The 17,110-nt window shown below is 60.1% G+C and overlaps 1 protein-coding gene and 1 long non-coding RNA gene across 6 annotated transcripts in view; one reads left to right on the plus strand and one right to left on the minus strand.

Annotated features, from left to right (window-relative positions):
• Positions 1–4,746: 4,746 nt before the first annotated feature.
• On the minus strand, positions 4,747–14,616 carry C18H15orf39 (chromosome 18 C15orf39 homolog). 2 transcript variants are annotated; one of them, XM_069560163.1, is made up of 3 exons: positions 14,449–14,616; positions 7,996–10,845; positions 4,747–6,138 (listed from the first exon to the last, which is right to left on the minus strand). In XM_069560163.1, the coding sequence occupies exons 2-3, from the start codon at positions 10,793–10,795 to the stop codon at positions 5,786–5,788; spliced, it is 3,153 nt and encodes a 1,050-aa protein (XP_069416264.1). In that variant the 5' UTR covers positions 10,796–10,845; positions 14,449–14,616; the 3' UTR covers positions 4,747–5,785. The 2 variants fall into 2 exon arrangements, with proteins under 2 accessions (XP_069416264.1, XP_069416265.1); XM_069560164.1 differs by having other exon boundaries at positions 7,944–10,845; positions 14,449–14,614.
• Positions 14,617–14,642: 26 nt separating this feature from the next.
• The window catches only part of LOC138423810 (uncharacterized), a 54,165-nt gene continuing 51,697 nt past the window's right edge, over positions 14,643–17,110 (plus strand). For 3 of the 4 annotated variants that reach the window (XR_011250461.1, XR_011250460.1, XR_011250459.1), the window contains exons 1-3: positions 14,655–14,907; positions 16,717–16,805; positions 16,924–16,993. This is a non-coding gene — a long non-coding RNA (uncharacterized lncRNA). Of the gene's footprint in view, positions 14,908–16,716; positions 16,806–16,923; positions 16,994–17,110 lie in introns of all 4 variants that reach the window. The other variant, XR_011250458.1, reaches the window with a different exon arrangement.

Below are 17,110 nucleotides of genomic sequence, written 5' to 3' on the forward strand. Positions count from 1 at the left end.
GAGGTTAGGAACCACATCAGGGAGGTCAGCCTGGAGGCCACAAGGAAACAGGGAGACCTACTAGGGCTGCATGGAAAGCACGCCGGGTGCACAGAACGTGGCACCAGCCGAACAGGGAGAGTTCTCCTGGAGGCAGGCCAGGCACCCTTTGCTGCAATGCAGGCACCCAGACACACATCTCTGCGCAGTTGGGGGCAAATTCTGGATGACACAGAAAGAGACCAAAAAGCCCAACTGCCACTTCTAAAGAACCGGGAACAAAAGAAGGATACTGCGCATGCCCTCTGCAAGCAGCACCACCTAAGGGGTGGGCAAACCACCTAAGCCACCCCTCTGACCCAACCCCTGAACACACCTCTACCCTCACCCCATATAAGTAACCTGCTCGCCCCCACCACCGCCATCCTGAGAGCAAGAAGCAAGGGAAACTTGCTTGTTCTGGCTCCTCCCTGCTGCAGCAGGGGCCCTAATAAAGACTTGCCTGAATTTCCTGTCTGGCCTCTGATCAATTTCTATTGATTAAGGAGGCCAAGAATCCTGGTAGGCTCTGTCCCCACCAGTCCTGAGGAGTGCTGGAGGGAACTAGGCTGCCAGGGGCTGGGGCCAGGGGTATCCAGGCCAGGAGAGGGGCCTGAGCTTCCTCCAGTTGGGGCAGCATCATGTCTAGGAAGGCTCCAAGCTGGACAACTGGCAAGGGCTGGGGAACCAGAGGCTGGGGGCCTGGGACACCCATCAGGCTAGAAGGCGGTGTTGGGGAAGCAGCAGGCAGAGCTGGTGAGGACCAGGTGTAGTGGCTGGGACTTGTGCCACCTGCGGGGCTTAGCAATGGCAGGGTGCTGGTAGACGGGGGTTCCGGGGAAGACAGGCCCCCTGGAAGCTGGCGACCGTGTGTCCTCAGAGCTAGCAGGCGGCAAGCTGAGAAGCGCCAGGGAAGTCTGGTCAGGGTGGCCCTGGCTCTCCCATATCGAGGAGGTGTCAAGAGAGGCGGGCAGGTCCCAGGGTTGTTGAGGGACTCAGGCCTCCCCAAGCACTTTCATCACCACTCATGGTGGATGGGAGCCCGGGACTCACTGAGGACCCTTCAGAAGGAGGGCCAAGCCCTCAGCAGGCAACAGGCTGGTGAAAGCTTCTAGATTTTCTGCTCTGGGGCCCCAAGCCAAACCCCAGTCCCTCTGACAGTGGGGCTTGGGGAAGGGAGGTTTAGCAGGGTTTGAGGAGAAGCCGCCACTCTTGGAATCCCAGGCTGTGAACCATCAGGAGGAGAGAGGACTGCCCCAGCCTCACTATCCCTGCATGCGAAGGACAGGGGCTTGTTGATGATTTTATCTGGGGGCTGGTGGGAAGAGGAGCAGGGGGCCCCCTGCCAGGCCTGGCAGTCATTGGAGGGGCCTCTTGAGGTCCTTCCAAGGAGCTCAGGGGCTCAGCACCCCCTTTCCAGGAGCCTAGGTCCCTACTGCCCTGAGAAGGCACAGGAGCCTGGGAATTGGGCCCCTGGAAGCAAGAGGTGGGGGTGCAGGAAGCAGAGTGGCCAGTGCAGGCTGAGGGGGGCCAGATGGGGTGGCTACAAGCTTGGGTGGGCAGCAGCTAGAATGCCCATGGTTGGCATCCCCAAGGAGCCTCCCACCTGCCTGCCAACCTCAGCCAGCCAGGGGAGAGGAGGGCCCTGCGGCCCCTCCCCTGCCCTGGGGGCTGGAGGCCGGCCCTGGACTGGGCTGGGCACCCCCTTGAGGAGTACGAGGGGTGGGGGCTGGGGAAGCTGCCCGGGCAGAGGTCCAGAGGGCAGAGAAGACAGCAGCCAGCAGCAGGGCCTGGTGCCACCGGCCAGAGCCCCCCGCCGCCTTCCCCATACCACCCCGCACTCACCCCGGCTTACTCAGCTGGGTCCAGGCCAGGCAGGGTTGGAGGTGGCCCCAGGGGCTGAGGCGACCACTCCCACCTCTAGAGGGCCTTTTGGGGTCAGCAGAGGCATGTTCCGTCAGGTGGGAGTGAGCCCTGCTCCATTTCCTCTGCGGGGACCGAGGAAAAATAGCCCCTTCACTTAACCCCTCAGTGACAACAAGCCAGGGAGGAAGCTGTGGAGGTTGGGAGTGGGGTGTCTTCATGCCCCTCAACCCCCCACAGCCCCGCTCTCTTCCTCACCCCCGACGCCCTACAGAGCTGCCCCCTCACTCACCTCCTTGCAGGCTTAACTCCTGGCTGCAAAACTAGTGGGTCGGGACACTTGGCCATTTGTATTGAGCTGTGGAGCAGGTTGGGCAGCCAGGGGGCAGGGCCTCAAGCAAATCGAAGGCTCACCTGAGCACCTGCCTCATTTTATTAACGTAAAAGGAAAGAGCCTGCACATGTTGCCTAGTGAGGCCACCTGGGCAGAGAGAACCCAGGCCAGGGCAGGTCTGGGCCCAGCCAACAGAGGGCAGAGCAGAGCCGGGCACAGAACGTTCTCCGCTCTCCACTGGCCCCGAACCCTCAGGACTGGACACGGCCCCTGATCTGCTCTAGGTCTGGACACAGCGCCTGACTTGATGCGACCATCAGCAAGTTCCTGGACTGCTTTCCCCACCTGTGACCCAGAGGGAGTAGTAGTCTGTGTTACTGGAAATGATTCCTGACTCAGTGTCCCCTTGGGAGTTCAATTAAAACCTAGATTCCAGGGCTCTGCCTAAGACCCTTCTCCATGGGGCCCAGGAGAGCATTTACCAAGGGATTGCTCGAAAAGTCCTGCCTGGTTGCAGCCCAGCCCAGGAGACTTAGCCAGTTGCAGGGGAACTGTGGGGTCAGAAGAGCCACTTGGATGGACACAGTGGAGTGGGCCCCATTCCAGTCTCCTCAAGGGGTGCGGGCAGCCACCACGCTCGCTTCCACACCCCACCCTGGCTTCCTTGCCCTCAGCTCTTAGCCATCAATATTCCTATCAAAGAATGGAACGAGCTTTGTGAACAACTGTGACGGGTGGTAGCACTGTCTCCCGGACAGGAGGCCTGGGTAGAGCTTTGGACCCGTTCCCACCACTTCGGCTGGGGCTCCTTGGAACACTGTCGTATCTGCTCCCTTAATAGGCCCCTCAGGCCAGGGCTAGGTCTCTCCCCTCAGGCTGGGCTCCCAGGACAGAGTTGTCCCAAGAGGCATCCACCCCGACCCTCGCTACAGCTCTGCTCCGCCCTTGCCCCGCTCCTGGGGCCCCAGGTGGACGCATGGACTCGGGTGCGGAGTCCTGTTCCCGGGGCCTCAGTTCCTGCCCTGTAATGGCTGGCAGGATGTGCACTCTGGCAGGTAACAGGGGACGCTCTAGGTGTACAAGGAAGGCAGGAAAGGAGGGACAGACAGAGGTGGGAAAGGAAGGAGGGAAAAGAAAATAAGAAAGTAAAGCAGCAAGAATCAGAGCCAAATCCACCAAGGCGCTGGCAACTGAGGACGAAGCCCAAGGCGTTCAGTGCAGTCCTGTCTCTCCCTCTAGTACCCCGAGTGACTCAGACTCTCTGCTCTTCACCTTCCTCTAAACAGCATGAACCCCACCCCAGCTCTTCAGACTGCAGGACTGAATGAGCTGCCAGCAGGATGGATTGAGCCTAACCAGGCCCCACCTTCTTCACCTTGCTCCCACACTCCAGCCACACTTCTAATCCTTCCCAGACTTTACCCCTGAGCCTCCGCACGTGGTTTTCCTCAGGCCACACCCGGCACTCCTTTCACCCGCATCTTCCTATGTGGCTTCCACGCAGGAAGCATCTCATCTGGGACGCAAGGACACCTTCTCACTGAGCCCTCACCACGCCACCCCATTAAGCCCCTCCTGAGCTTCCACTGCGTTCTTCCTCCAGGTTCTGCCCTACAGTCACACGTGTCAGAGTTGCCTGTTTCCTGGTTAGCTCAGTTGATGAGTGTGGTGCAATTAATGTCAAGGTTGTAGGTTCAATTCCTGTACAGTCCACAGAGGCAACTCACATTTTGGGTTTCCCTGACGGCCCATACAGTGAAGAATCCACCTGCAATGCAGAAGACCTGGGTTTGATTCCTACATCAGATCCCCTGAAGAAGGGAATGGTGACCCACTCCAGTATTCTTGCCTGGAGAATTTCATGGATAGAGGAGCTTGGCAAGCTACACCATCCATAGGGTCAAAAAGAGTTGTACACGACTGAACACATACTTCCCTTCTGCCATCAATGGCCAGGGCACTCCTCAGGCCTGTATGGTTAGAGTACAGGAGGCAACGGGTCTACACAATAATGTAGTTGAGCTCAGTGAAAACCCACAGATATTAGGGTTGATGCTGGTAGGTGTGACCAGCCCTCATGGACTGGCTCTGCCCAGATGGACGGTTAGGAAGCAACCTCAGCAGCCCTGAGAACAAACCTGTAGGAATACAGGCCAGCAGAGGCAAGGTGTCTGAAGGGAACCTAAGCCCAGCTAAGATGGGAAAGGGGCTGTCCCAGGGGTGGGGTGGGGGGATGGGGACAGCTCTGTCCTACCCAGAACTTGGCAGGTATGTCCTTGGTCCTGGGAGAGGGGTATGCGATGGTGTCTGGTGACCAGCATTTCTCATGGGGCAGTGGGCTACAGACTAGCAAGCCCAGGACCCACATGGCCCGAGCTAGCGGGCAGAGGGTGCTGGAGAGCCTCGGCACATGTGGGCTGGGAGCAGAGAGCTGCAGACTGTGAATGAAGGGCGAGGGACCCAGTGACGACACGTGGAGCCAACCTACGACATACACCCCTCCTCTCACCAAGACAAAGTCAAGCCTCAAGTCCAAAAACCACCCAAATGTTTTTAATGTTCAATGGCCTCTCTCCAGGGCCCACAGCCCTATTACAAACCTTAACTAGGCCAGAGGCCCAACCTGCCAGCCTCTGGCTCAGTTCAGCACTCTGCAAGGAGCTAACCCACAGCAGGAGTGGCTGCTGGGACCCTGGTGTGGGGAGGGCCAAAGTCCTTACTTAGTTGACATCTTCGGAGACTTCCAGGGCTGAGCTGTCACTCAGCCTGTCCCTTTTAGTCCCTGAGTCCCTGTAGCTGCTTGGCTTCCTGCAAACACACAACTTCCTTGGGAAAACGCACCAGGTCACAGCAGCAGCGCAGGGAAGTCACTGGGTCAGTTCATCAGAGGCCAGGGCTCCCAGGGGTGAAAGCAGCAGGACAAGGATGCCAGCCCCGGGCTGTATCCCTATACCCCTGTGGAAGGGGAGGGGCTCCCTCAGGGAGCTCCCGACTGGGGGATTAGGGTCAAACCCTGAACGCTGGGGCTGCAGCTCTAAGCTTCCCTCGGAAATGACTCTAGAAAGTGTGTGAGCCATGTACACTGGACAAGGGACCACTCTAAGATGCCACACAAGGACTTCCTAGAGGAAGGCCCCAGCCGAGCTCCCGTCTCCTGTCCTGGAGCAGGAAGCAGAGAGCAAACCGTGATGGGTGTGTGTCGGGCATCACTCCACAACAACCCTGTGAGGTAGGCTGTGTTGTGCTATTTTACAAATGGAGAACCGTGGGCACAAGAGAGGCAGGGGCCTGCCCGGTTACACAGCGAGGAACAGGAGCCAGGACTCGAGCCCAGGTCTGTTGTGCTCCAAGGCCCACACCTTTTCTCTAATAGGAAATATCCTTTCTGATAAACACCCTCAAGTTAAAAGTTCAGGGGCTCTCAGCCCAGCCTGGGGTGAGGGGTGGCGAGCAGGGTAAGGGCTGGAAAAACCGCAAGGCCATGTCCGCTCCTGGCCCTCAGTAGCTGGAACGGCAGAAGCGGGGCTTAGAGCGATCCACAGATCTCCAAACAGCAGTGGTGACCTAAGGCTACAGCTGGTGGCTCTGGCTGCCCAACAGCTGCGGGCGTGGTGCGGTCCGGTCCGGTCCCGAGGCCTTGTGGCCCCAAGTGGGCAGTGCCAGGCCATCGAGCCAGGCAGATTCAAGCAGGCTGCGGAAGCGTGCCTTCACCGTGGCGCCAGCAGCAGGGGTGGGGGAGGCACCTTGTGACCCCCCCACAGCAGTCGCCTCTGCTTTCTCTGGGCCAGGAGTCGGCGGCTTCCTCCCTGGCTTTTTGGCTTTGGAGGCAGCTGACTTCCAAATCAGGTCTAGGCTCCCTGGCTCGTCTCTGGCCACGGTGGATTCCGAAGAGGGCACTGATCCAGGCTTGGTGTTAAAGTCACCTGGAAAATGAACAGACTGTCAGGCCATAGACCCAGAACACCCTCAGGTCCCATCTTTGGGCCCCCAAAACCAGCTAAACCAGTGGTTCTGCTGTCCCGGGTGAGGGCAGCCCTGGTAAGGTCACAGACATCATGACCCTCCCCAGCACGTGCCCATGGGCAAGACTGTCAAGCCCGTCAAGCCAAAAGGGCAGGCCTCTCCCCAGGTGATGCCAGCGCTCAATCTGATGAGGGGACCCCGCCAGGGCCTGTCTGGGCACAAGAACGAGAGGAAAGGGGCTCAACAGGCCAGACACCACTGGTCTGATCTAAAGGCTCAGTGAACAGCTGTGGGAACTGAGGAACAGAGGGGGCCCTGCCACATCACCCCCAGAGCCAGAACAAGGGACAGAGCCCAGGCAAGGCTGGGCTGAGAACACTGCCCAGGGGGAGGGGGTGAAAGGGGGCTCCTGCTTGGAAGGCAGGCTGTCAGGGGAGCCCTGTCTAAGGACACCTCTGAGGAGCAGCTCCACAAAGATACGGGAGGGTGGAGACCAGGGCCCCAAAACGCAGCCAGAGGCAGGAAGCTGGGCCCCACTCTCGTAGGCTCGGTCTGGACCCCACTGCCCAGCGCAGGAAAAATGACCCGCCCCTCTGTGGGCCCCAGAGAGCCCAAATGGCTGGAGGGCTTGTGAGGGAGGCATCGACACCCACCCACCTTCATTCCTTCTCATCCAAGAATAGAATACTTGTATTTCCATGTTCTTTGCACCCCATTAGGGCAAATGACTCAATCTCTCAAGTGCTCAGGGGTCAGCAATGCTCTTCACTCAGACCCCAAGCTCCACATCTATCCCTTGTTGCCTCAGGTCTCCTCTCTATGGAGCCTGGACCAGATCAAAGTCCAGGGGAAGGCTGCCAGGATGGGAAGGGGACAGGAAAGAGTTTCTGGAGAGACAGAGCCAGAGGCCTGGAGGACGGAAGGTCAGGTGGGCGGCGGACTACAGAGGGGGCCTCAGCCTTCGATGCCAAATGTCCTGAAGAAGGACAGGCAGCAACAGACACCACTTGGCGCCATCACCAAAGCCCTGGCTAAGTGCGATGGCCACGGTCCACCTGGGCGGCACTGCAGCCCCTCCTGAGGGCAAGGTCCAGATGCCTGATCTGATGCAGAAGACGCTCTCAGACACAAGAAGGTCACAGGGGAGCACACCACGCAGACTTCACATGGCAGGGAAAAGCAAACCGCAGAACGGCACCGACTCACAAGCAACTCCAGTGTCTACCTGGGAGGACTGGGGAACTACTGAGCGCTGGCTGAGTACAGTGCTGCTCGCTGGGCCGGGACAGACGGGGGTGGAAAGCAAGCTCAGGCAGAGGTGAAGCTAAGGGTCAGGAGAGACCCCAGGTGCAGAAGCCCAACAAGCAGTCGGCGACTTGGGGCTTGAGCTCCGAAGTGTGGAGGCGGGGCAGGACACACACAAGGGGAAATGACCTCAGACAGGACACGGGGCCTGGTCAGAGCCCCAAGAACAAGAGACGAGAAACTTGCACCAAAGATGGAAAAGGCACAACGGAGGAAGTGGGGGAGCAGGGATCGTGGAGGGAAGGCCAAGTTTCCCTGGGGACAGAGCAGCTGGCAAGCTGACATGCTCAGGGGCTGACAGAGGAGGCTGTGAAGGTGCTCGTTGACACTGGGGGTGAAGAAGGATGGGGGCCCCCCCAGAAAGCCAGCCCCTGCCTTTCCCCAGTACCGGGATGAGTCCTTCCCAGAGGCCCAGGAATCCCTCAGCCCCCAGCGGTGACCACTCTCACAGCCCACACACCTGTCACTCGCTCACACAGCTCCGGCGGCTACGGGGGTGGCCCCATGCTCACCCAGTTGGCGGCGGACGCAGTCTCGCCACTGCAGGCCCAGCAGGTCCGGGTAGATGTCGGGCAGCTGGCGCAGCGCCAGCAGCTTCAGCATGCGCGAGGTGCAGCCGTGCAGGGCACGCTCCCGCAGGGCCCGCTCCTCCGACAGTGTGGTGGGCCGCAGTTCCACGCGGTGCTCCTGCAGCACGTGGTCCACGGAGGCAGGTGGCAGCCGCGGGAACAGCCGCTCCTTCACCAGGTGGATGGGTACGAAGATGGCCCCGGCCCTCACCACGTGGGGGAAGGGGCACTGCTGCGTGCACACGAAGCTCTGCAGCTGCGACAGCAGCTTGCCCAGCAGCCCCTGCACGCGCTGGCAGTCCTGCCACGCCGCCCGGCCCCAGGGCCCAGACGTCTCGAGCCACTCGCGCAGCTTTTCAGGTGGGGAGTGGGCCACGGAGCCCGAGATGGCGTCACACAAGGATGCATGCAGTCCTGCGAAGTGCTGCTCTGAGGAGTCGGCCGTGGCGGGGGTAGAAGCTGGGGAGGGGCCAGCAACTGGAGCGGGAGCCGGAGCCGGAGCCGGAGCCGGAGCCGGAGCCGGAGCTGGTGCGGGCGATGGAGCTGGGGCAGGCACGGAGGCGGGGGAGGCCATGGCTACAGCTGGAGGGCTGGGCAGTGTCAGGCCGAAGCAGGCCACGGGCAAGGGCTGGGTGAGCATCTGTAGTCCAGGGGGCACGGGGGTGGGAGTCGGGGTGGGTGTGGGCTGGGCCGGGGCAGGGGCCAAGGTGGGCGCGGCGGGGACCACAGCTGCAGGCAAGGGTGCTGGCCGGATGATCTTGAACTTTCGAAACATGAAGGCCACCGAGCTGTGGAAGTTGGTCCTTGGGGTGGCCTCTGTGGTCACTGGCACCCCAGGTGGTTCTGACGCCTCTGTGACTGCCTTTGGCAGGCCCTGCGGATTGGAGACCATGTCCCCCGTACCTGGCACGTTGGAGACATTGCTTCCTGCGGCCAGCATATCCACGGCTGGGGTAGGCTTGGCACGTCCCATGGGATGAGGGACCTTGGTGGGGGAGGCCTCGGCGGCGGTCTTCTTCACACTCAAGTCCAGAGCGACCTCCTCCTTATGTGAGGGGTGCTCACTGGAGGGAGCTTCCTGGGCAGGTAGGGACCTTCCACAGTCTTTGTCGTGGCTCTCGTTGGGGGCTGGGGCCGGTTCAGGCTCAGCTGGGGCCTCGGGTGCTGGCACGTCCAGGTAGTCACGGTAGGGGGCCAGGCTGAAGACATTGTCGATGACCGGCATAGGTGGAGAGCTGGGGGGCAGTGAGCCCTCATTCTGTGGCAGAGACTGGCGCTCCTGGGCACAGGGTGGGAGCGGCGGTGGGGTGCGCGGAACTGGACTATCTCCGATGACAATGGGTGCCCCGGGGTGCTCATCGGGCCGGGGCTGGGGCTTGGCCTGCGGCTGCGGCTGGGGATGCTCCTTTCTGCAGCCGGGCAGCCACATCTTCTCCTCGGCTTCCTGCACGGGCTTCTCTGCAGGCCTCGTGAGCTCTGAGCATGGCTGGCTGGCAGGCAGAGGCTGGCATGCCCGCTGGAAGGCCCCGGGCTTTGGCAAGGCCTGCACATTGTTCTGGGAAGGTGGCGTCCCTCCAAGCCCTGGGGATGCTCCATAGAGAGAGAGGTCCTCCCGGGCATAAGGGAAGCCCAGCGTTTGGGGGGCAAAGTCCAGTGGGCAGCGTGGGGTGAGAGGTGGCTCCAGCTTGAGGCCTGGCGAAGGTGCTGGGAGGGGAGCGGAGGGGTAGGCGTAAGTGTCCAGCCCCACAGGGGGCATATAGGGTGTCTGAACGGCCTGCTGCCTCAGGTAGGGGCTGTTCAGCCCACCAGCCGGGTACCCAGCCCCCTTGGGGGCTCCCAGTGGCTGCAGTGGGAGCACTGAGCCATAGCTGCCCGGCTTCTCTGGGTGGCGACAGGCTGGCAAGCAAGGCACGGGCTGTGTGGGGTGGGGCAGCGGATAGTGAGGGGGCACTGCGTCCTGGCAGGTTGGTCCTAGGGGTTGGGCCAGCTGGGTCCAAGGACTCGGGGGGCCCTCAGACAACGCCTGCTTGGGGTCCCCAGAGTAAGGACTCGCATACTTCGAGGCCAGGAAGCCTGTGCTGTGGAGGGCCCGGTACTTCTCCAAGAAGGCCTGGCAGGGGGAGAAGCTCGCCGAGGAGTCTTTGTCAGACGCCCCAGCTGGCACCCCACGCAAGAAGGTGCCATCCAGGAACTGGCCCTTGCCAGAGGCTGGGGGCAGAGAACAAGACGGGTCCACTGGCGGTAACAAGGATCCGGTCACCAGCGTCCAGTCAACATCTAGAGGCTTCTTCGGTGCCCCCTCTCCCAGGCAAGTCGAGAGCCCGTAACACAGCGGGCTACGGTAGACAGGTTTGGGTGCTGCCAGTGGGGGACCTGGGTAGGAGTGAGACTGGGGACCAAAGGGCAGGAGCTCGACAGGGCCAGCGTCCTGCACCTTCTCAGAACTTTCTGTGGGCGGGCGGTAGAGCAGGCAGCTGGTCAGAAGACTGTTTGCTCGGAGTGGGGGTCCTGCCATGTTGGTAGGGTACAAGGGTGGGTATGGGGTCCAGGAAGCCAATCGCTCAGACCCTGTCTTAGGAGGAGCCCCCATGGGGCAGGAGAAGTAGGCACCCTTGTAGCTGCAGGGGTCCTGGTTACCAGCAGAGGGGGGCAGGCTGTGGCCGGGCCCGGAGTCTGCCTCTAGGCGGGGCAGCTTCCCATACATCACAGGCCCCAGGGTCCCCAGTGGCCGCTTCTCCGCCATCACTGTGAAGGCTTCAAGCCCTCCAGGGCCCCAGCTACTCAAACGCTGACCTGGGAGAGAGAAGAGAGGCAGGGGCTGTCAAAAAAACAGGCCACAGGCAAGCAACAGAGAACTGCTGTTCTCACTGACTTAATGCCATGCCTAAGAACTTGGCACTTAGTAGATGCTAAGTACAATCATGTATGGATACTAAGTACACCCATTCATGCACGGATTCATATATGCTAAGTACATCCATTTATGTACGGATGAATGAATGCACGCATGAGCCAACTTTATTTCTAAAGCTGTAAAATCTTTTGCTTAAAGAATTCTTACACAGCAGCTCTACTATCGGAGAAGGCAATGGCACCCCACTCCAGTACTCTTGCTTGGAGAATCCCATGGATGGAGGAGCCTGGTGGGCTGCAGTCCATGGGATCTTGAAGAGTCGGACACGACTGAGCGACCTCACTTTCACTTTTCACTTTCATGCATTGGAGAAGGAAATGGCAACCCACTCCAGTGTTCTTGCCTGGAGAATCCCAGGGATGGAGGTGCCTGGTGGGCTGCCGTCCATGGGGTCACACAGAGTCGGACACGACTGAGGCGACTTAGCAGCAGCTCTACTATACCCCTACCCCCACTCCTGGAGTCCCTTCAGTTCAGCTTTCCTCCACATGACTCCCAAGACCCCCTCTGAAGTCTCAGACTCTGGGGAGCACAGTCTGAGGGCCACTTTGCTTGGACACTCCTCCTGTTCCTACTTCCATCCATATACAGATGAGGAGTCCTGTTTATCCCAGTCATTGACGGAAGAGATGGGACGAGAAGCAGGCTTCCTACTTCCCACTACAAGCTCTTAAGTCTTAGATGCCACAGTGATTTCCAGATCCCTACAGCAGGCAAGGTGTGGAATCAGGCATTGTCTACAAATCCAGATTTCCTGTGACACTCTAGATCTCACTTTCTGACCTGTCAGTCTTATTAAAAAGTGGCAGCCAGACCTGGAACCAAGTCCCCAGGCTCAGAAGGACACATACTGGCTTGGTTTTAGAGAGTAGCAGTCCCCAGGAGAAGTGGCCCAGGGGAACCTTTGGTGTAACCCCCACCCTCACCCTAAAACCAACCCCACCAGGAGAGCAAAGACTGTCCAGCAGATGGCGCTGTGGCAGCAACAGGAAGCTCCCACGAAAGTGCAGGAGGAGCGCCTGTGTCCATCCCAGCCCCAAGCTGCAGCTGTCCCAAGGCGCACGGGGGCAGCACAGGACCGTGGAGCAGGTGGGGAGGCGAGATGCTGTGAATATCCAGGGAGGAGCTTCCACGGTCATGAAGTGCTAGTTGGCAATGACCCCCTTGTACTGAAGGAAAAAAGTGCCAGAGAGACTCTAAGGTCCCCAAGCTAGGCCAAGCAAGACCCAGAGAGGTCAACGTGGATTTCCTCAAGGCAGCAGGTACCCCATGGCCCAGGAGAGGTCATCTGAGGCCAGCCTGCTAGAACCACACTGACCTGCTTCTACCTCCCCCAGTGCCCTGCTCCCCGAAACCCTCAGGTGGCTTAGGAAGGATGAATCAGCTCAATCTTGCTATGATTAGGCCATGGGCCAGGTGTCACAGGGTTCTGTCACCAAGCCAAGACCAACCTCCACCCCCCAACAACCCCTGCAGTTCTCTCCCTTCAGCTGGTGATCAATAACACCCACAGGCTCCGAGTTAGACTGGCACAAGCCAAGGGTATTATGGGAGCCAGTGACCACCCTTATTCCAGCCTAAGTATACCAAGGAAGCCAGGCAACACTCAGACAGTTGTCTCACCTCCTGGCCAGATTCTAACCTCAGACCAGCATGAAGAAGTGGATGGTCCTGAGAAGACAGGAAGGGGCATCGGGGCCACAATACTGATGGCAGTGCCCTACAACAGGGCGTGCATCCCAAGGGGAAAGCCTCCCACCCCGGTGCACAGCAGCTTTGCAAGAAGTGGTTGTATGGTTTGGGGGTGGGGTTTGAGACCCCTGCCCTTGGGGAGCTCTGGGTTAATTAAGTGTGGGCTCTAGTCTCACTTCCCCCACACACTCCTTGGGACCTTCTCCATACCCAGCCCCAGCCCCCAAGAGCCATTCTCTCCTGGGCTCTGCGCATTGTGTGCCCTTTGCCCTGGGGACTTCCTGTGACACCCCTGGGACTCATCCAATAAAGGTGAGGCCACTTGGGACCCCCAAATCTTGGGGGAGAGATGAGGGCTCCAGGGAACCAGCAGAGAGCTATGAAGGGTATGGGGGTAACACAACCTCCTGCTATTAGGAGGTAGAGAGCCCAGCACACAACCCCTCAAGGCAAGGCCCCTCTCCACGCTAAGTGGTAGCCCAAGTGTAGGTGCCTCCTTCCCTCACACACCTGAAGAGGCAAGCAATTGTTTGAAGAAGGGCAGGGCTCCAGGGAGCAGGGTCACATCACTCTTGGGGCCATCCAGCGGCTTCCTGACAAGTTGGAGCTGGGCTGGGAGCCCCATTCTCAAGCAGCGCCCAGGAGAGGAGCCCACCGCCGCCGTGCCATCCCTGCCCTAAACAGCAGGGGGCGCAAACAGCTCCCTGGCCCAGTTCCAACGCCTAAGGGGTCTCCTGATAGACATTGGACAAGACCAGGAAGAAGAGAGCGATCCTGCCCAGCTGTGGCCAGCGCCTTTTAGAGGCTGAATCGGCTCCGCTTCCCGTGTTCTCACACCTCCCCCGGCTGAGGTTTTGGGCCCTGCCTACGCTACAACCGCATCTAGGGGCAGCCCAGGCTCTAGCGGTGGGGGAAGGGTGGCGGGATCCGCTCCACGCCCCTGTCCTCTACCTGCCTCGCCCTGAACTCCAGTGTCTGGGGCCCTCAACCGACCTGGCTTTGGGGCTGCTGCCGCACCCGACCCCGCCGGCTTCCGGGTGTCCCCATGCTCTACCCGGCGGCGCTGGGGCGCACGTGCACCCCAGCAGGCCGATACACAGGCCGCCACCCATGCAAACCCGCGCCTGCAAGTACGTGCCTGGCCCGTATCTGCACACACTCCCCTCCAGAACTGCGTTCTCCCCTCGCTCGGGGCCCCGCACACCGACATCTAAAAACTGGCGGGAGGGCTGGGGTAGGGGGCGGCCAGGCAGCAGAGTTCGGGCAGCCACCGCCTCCGGGCGATCCCGCCAGCCTGGGCTGCGGCCAGAGGGTGAGTCAAGCCTTAGCAAGGAAACCGCAGGGCCGTCCCGTCCCAGCAGGGCGCGTCCAGGGCCCCAAGGCGTCTCAGTGCCAGCCGCCCCCAGGCCAGGCCCCCGCCGCCCCCTCATCTCCGCCCGGGCAGTCCACGTGAGCCGGGCCCCGCGGGAGGCCCGGGGGCTCGGCCTTAGCTCCTCTTCGCCAGCCCCGCGCCGGATCGGTCACCCGAGCTCCAGAGCGCTACCGGGCCCCCGGGGCCTCGAAATCCAGGGAAAGTCGGGGCAGCGGCGCGACCCCTGCCCGCAGCCCGCCCGCCGGGGGCCCCCCTCCTCGGCAAGAAGGAGCCACGCCACCTCGGCCCAGGCCCAGCGCGCTCCATCCCGGGACCGGCCGGTAGGGGCGCCCTGGGGCAGCGCCACCCGCCCCTTCCCCACGCGCCGCCCGCAAACTCGGCCCAAGTTTCCGCGCCCGCCGAGTGGGCGAGCTCCTACCTGCAGGGCACCCGGCTTCCCGCTGCTGCTGCCCGGCACCGGGGCCGCATCCTCCAGCGCCGCTGAGGACGCGCGTCCTGGTCCGGCCGGGCCCTGCGCGGGAAGTCGCGGTGAGCACCGAGCCCAGAGCCACCCTCCTCGCTGCCGTTCGCGCCGCCGCCGGGCGCCGTCTGCGGTCCCGGGCGGGGCGGGCTGGGGGCGGAGCGGGGGCGGGGCGGCCCGCGCAGCAGGGGCAGAGCCGTGCCGGGCCTCTGGGAGTTTGTGCTCCCCTGAGTCCCGGGGTGAAGAGGACCTGCCTCTGCCAGCCCTCCGGGGACCGGGCCGCCGGCGCTATGCACACTCTGTACCCCCCGCTCTCCGCGAAGCCATCGCGCGGCGCGCCCATCACACGCCTCCGTTAGACCCTTCATTCATTGCCGCCTTTTAGCTCTGTGAACTTGTGCCTGCCACTTGACCTCGGTGAGCTTTAGTTTCCTCATTTCGGTAAAACTAGGATTAAATTATATCATAATGGTGGTGTCGTAAGGCTTAGAAGTGTTGGCATTAAATATGTGACTCTTCGCTAGTACAGTTATGTTGCTGCTGCAGCTGCTGCTAAGTCGCCTCAGTCGTGTCCGACTGCGACCCCATAGAGGGCAACCCACTAGGCTCCTCCATCCCCGGGATTCTCCAGGCAAGAACACTGGAGTGGGTTGCCATTTCCTTCTCCAAAGCATGAAAGTGGAAAATGAAAGTGAAGTCGCTCAGTCATGTCCAACTCTTCACTGACCCCATGGACTGCACCCCACCAGGCTCCTCCATCCATGGGATTCTCCAGGCAAGAGTACTGGAGTGGGTTGCCATTGCCCTCTCCCTTAGGAGGCTGGAGAAGGGCTCCTTAGTCTGTCCTCTCATTCTCGGTGCAGCCAGTGAGGGCAAATTTCTACAAACCTATCTCAATTCTGGTTAGGCCCCATACCTTCTGAGGAAGGGGTGATTTCCCCATCCCTAAAGAGAACCAGGGCTTCTCTGGTGGCTCAGAGGATAAAGAATTTGCCGGTAATGTGAAGACCTGGGTTTGATCCCTGGGTCAGGAAGATTCCCTGGAGAAGGAACTGGCAACCCACTCCAGTATTCTGGCTTGGAGAATCCCATGGACAAAGGAGCCTGGCGGGCTGTAGCCCATAGAGTTGTAAAGAGTCGTACACGACTGAGCAACTAACGCATGCAAAGTGGACCAGGTATAAGGATGCTGGGAGGTTCGCCAAGTCGCTTCAGTGAGTCCACTTGTCCTTTAGGACAAATATCCCTCAGTAAAACAGGCCTGCGCACGTTTGGCCTGAGAGGTCAGATGGGGTGGAGCATTCCCAGCCGGGATTGGGCTGTTACCTAGAGAGGAGCTGGAGGGGTGGAAGGACTGCCTCTCTGGGCCATCTCATGATAGATGAAAAGCCCCTCGGTGCAGTGCTGCTGCCTTCTCTGAAAAACCTGGTCCCTTGCATTTCCTGGGCTGCCCTAGGACTGGGGACAGGTGTGTGCCATGGAGGAGGGAGGGACCAGGTGGACATGCCAAAGGTCAAAGCCCAATCATGGGGCACAACCACCCAGGTCACCTGCTTAGATCCCAAAGTTCAGGCCTGCCTGAGTCAGAGGGCAGAGCAGGCCTAGGACTGCAGGTTCCAAGAGTAAGGATGACGCTTGAGCCACTGAGCTGGGCAGCAGAGGCTGGGCACAATAGCGAGAAAGAGGAAGTAAAGGCCACCCGGGGGCTGCAGAAAGGGTGCCACTCAATCGAGAGCTGGAGGATCCTTAGGAATTTGAGTCTGGAGAGAGCTGGGAAGCAGGGACTCAGAGAAGGTTGGGGCTTTCCCAAAGTCACACAGCAGGCTGGCATCAGGAGAGTGCATTTGTGTGCTGACAGCCAGGGGTCATGCCCCAGTCTCAGCTCACAGGCTGTGCTTCCCCACTGTTGCTCCTCACCAACTCTGCCCTCCCCTCTAAGACACCCATTTCCCTGTCTCTGCCCTGTAGTTAGGAGTTGGGTGGAGGGCAGTTTTCTCAGCGTTCAGGGTCTAGTCTCAGGACTGTCAAGTTGTATGCTCAGCGGCCAGGTGTTCTCTCCGATCTCTCTGAGCATGAGCGGGGCCCACTCAGGCCAGGATAAGGCTGGTGAGACCCAACGGGGTCACTTAAGATTCTGCAGTCCCAGCCCCACTGAGGCTTGTCTTAATCCAGAGACACTTCACAAAGTGTCTTCACTTAATCAGCATCTTATCCCTTCCTTTTCAGCATCACTTAGATGTTACCTTTGTAACTTTCCGAACCTCAGTTTCCTTATCTGCAAAATGGGAACCATGAAACCTGCCTCACAGACTGAAGTGAGTGTTGAACAAAATCAGTGTGAGAAATTGCTGTAAACCCTAAAATGTTTGTAGAGTGTCAGCTGACCATGAGCTCCTGAAGGCATGACCCTGCCCTCTTCTTCTCTACCCTAAGGGTCATGTGGAGAGCCTGTGGAGAGCCTGTGTAGAGAGATGCCTATCAAGCCTTTGTTGGATAAAAGAAGGTAACCAGTACAAGGTGGCTGCCTTGGGATCCCCCCCTCCCTTCCACTGCCCAGTGTGATTCTTAGCCTGTGGTCATGGAGAGGAGAAATGGTATTGCCGTTGGAAGGAACATTGTG

This window comes from Ovis canadensis, chromosome 18, assembly GCF_042477335.2.
Source record: "Ovis canadensis isolate MfBH-ARS-UI-01 breed Bighorn chromosome 18, ARS-UI_OviCan_v2, whole genome shotgun sequence".
NCBI lineage: Eukaryota > Metazoa > Chordata > Mammalia > Artiodactyla > Bovidae > Ovis > Ovis canadensis.

Bases quoted from the DNA above. Each gene is read 5' to 3' on its own strand.
- C18H15orf39 (XM_069560163.1), bottom strand. From the start codon at position 10,795: ATGGCGGAGAAGCGGCCACTGGGGACCCTGGGGCCTGTGATGTATGGG. The intron at 6,139-7,995 runs GTGAGCATGGGG...TTCATTTTCCAG, and splicing joins CTGCGTCCGCCGCCAACTGG to GTGACTTTAACACCAAGCCT.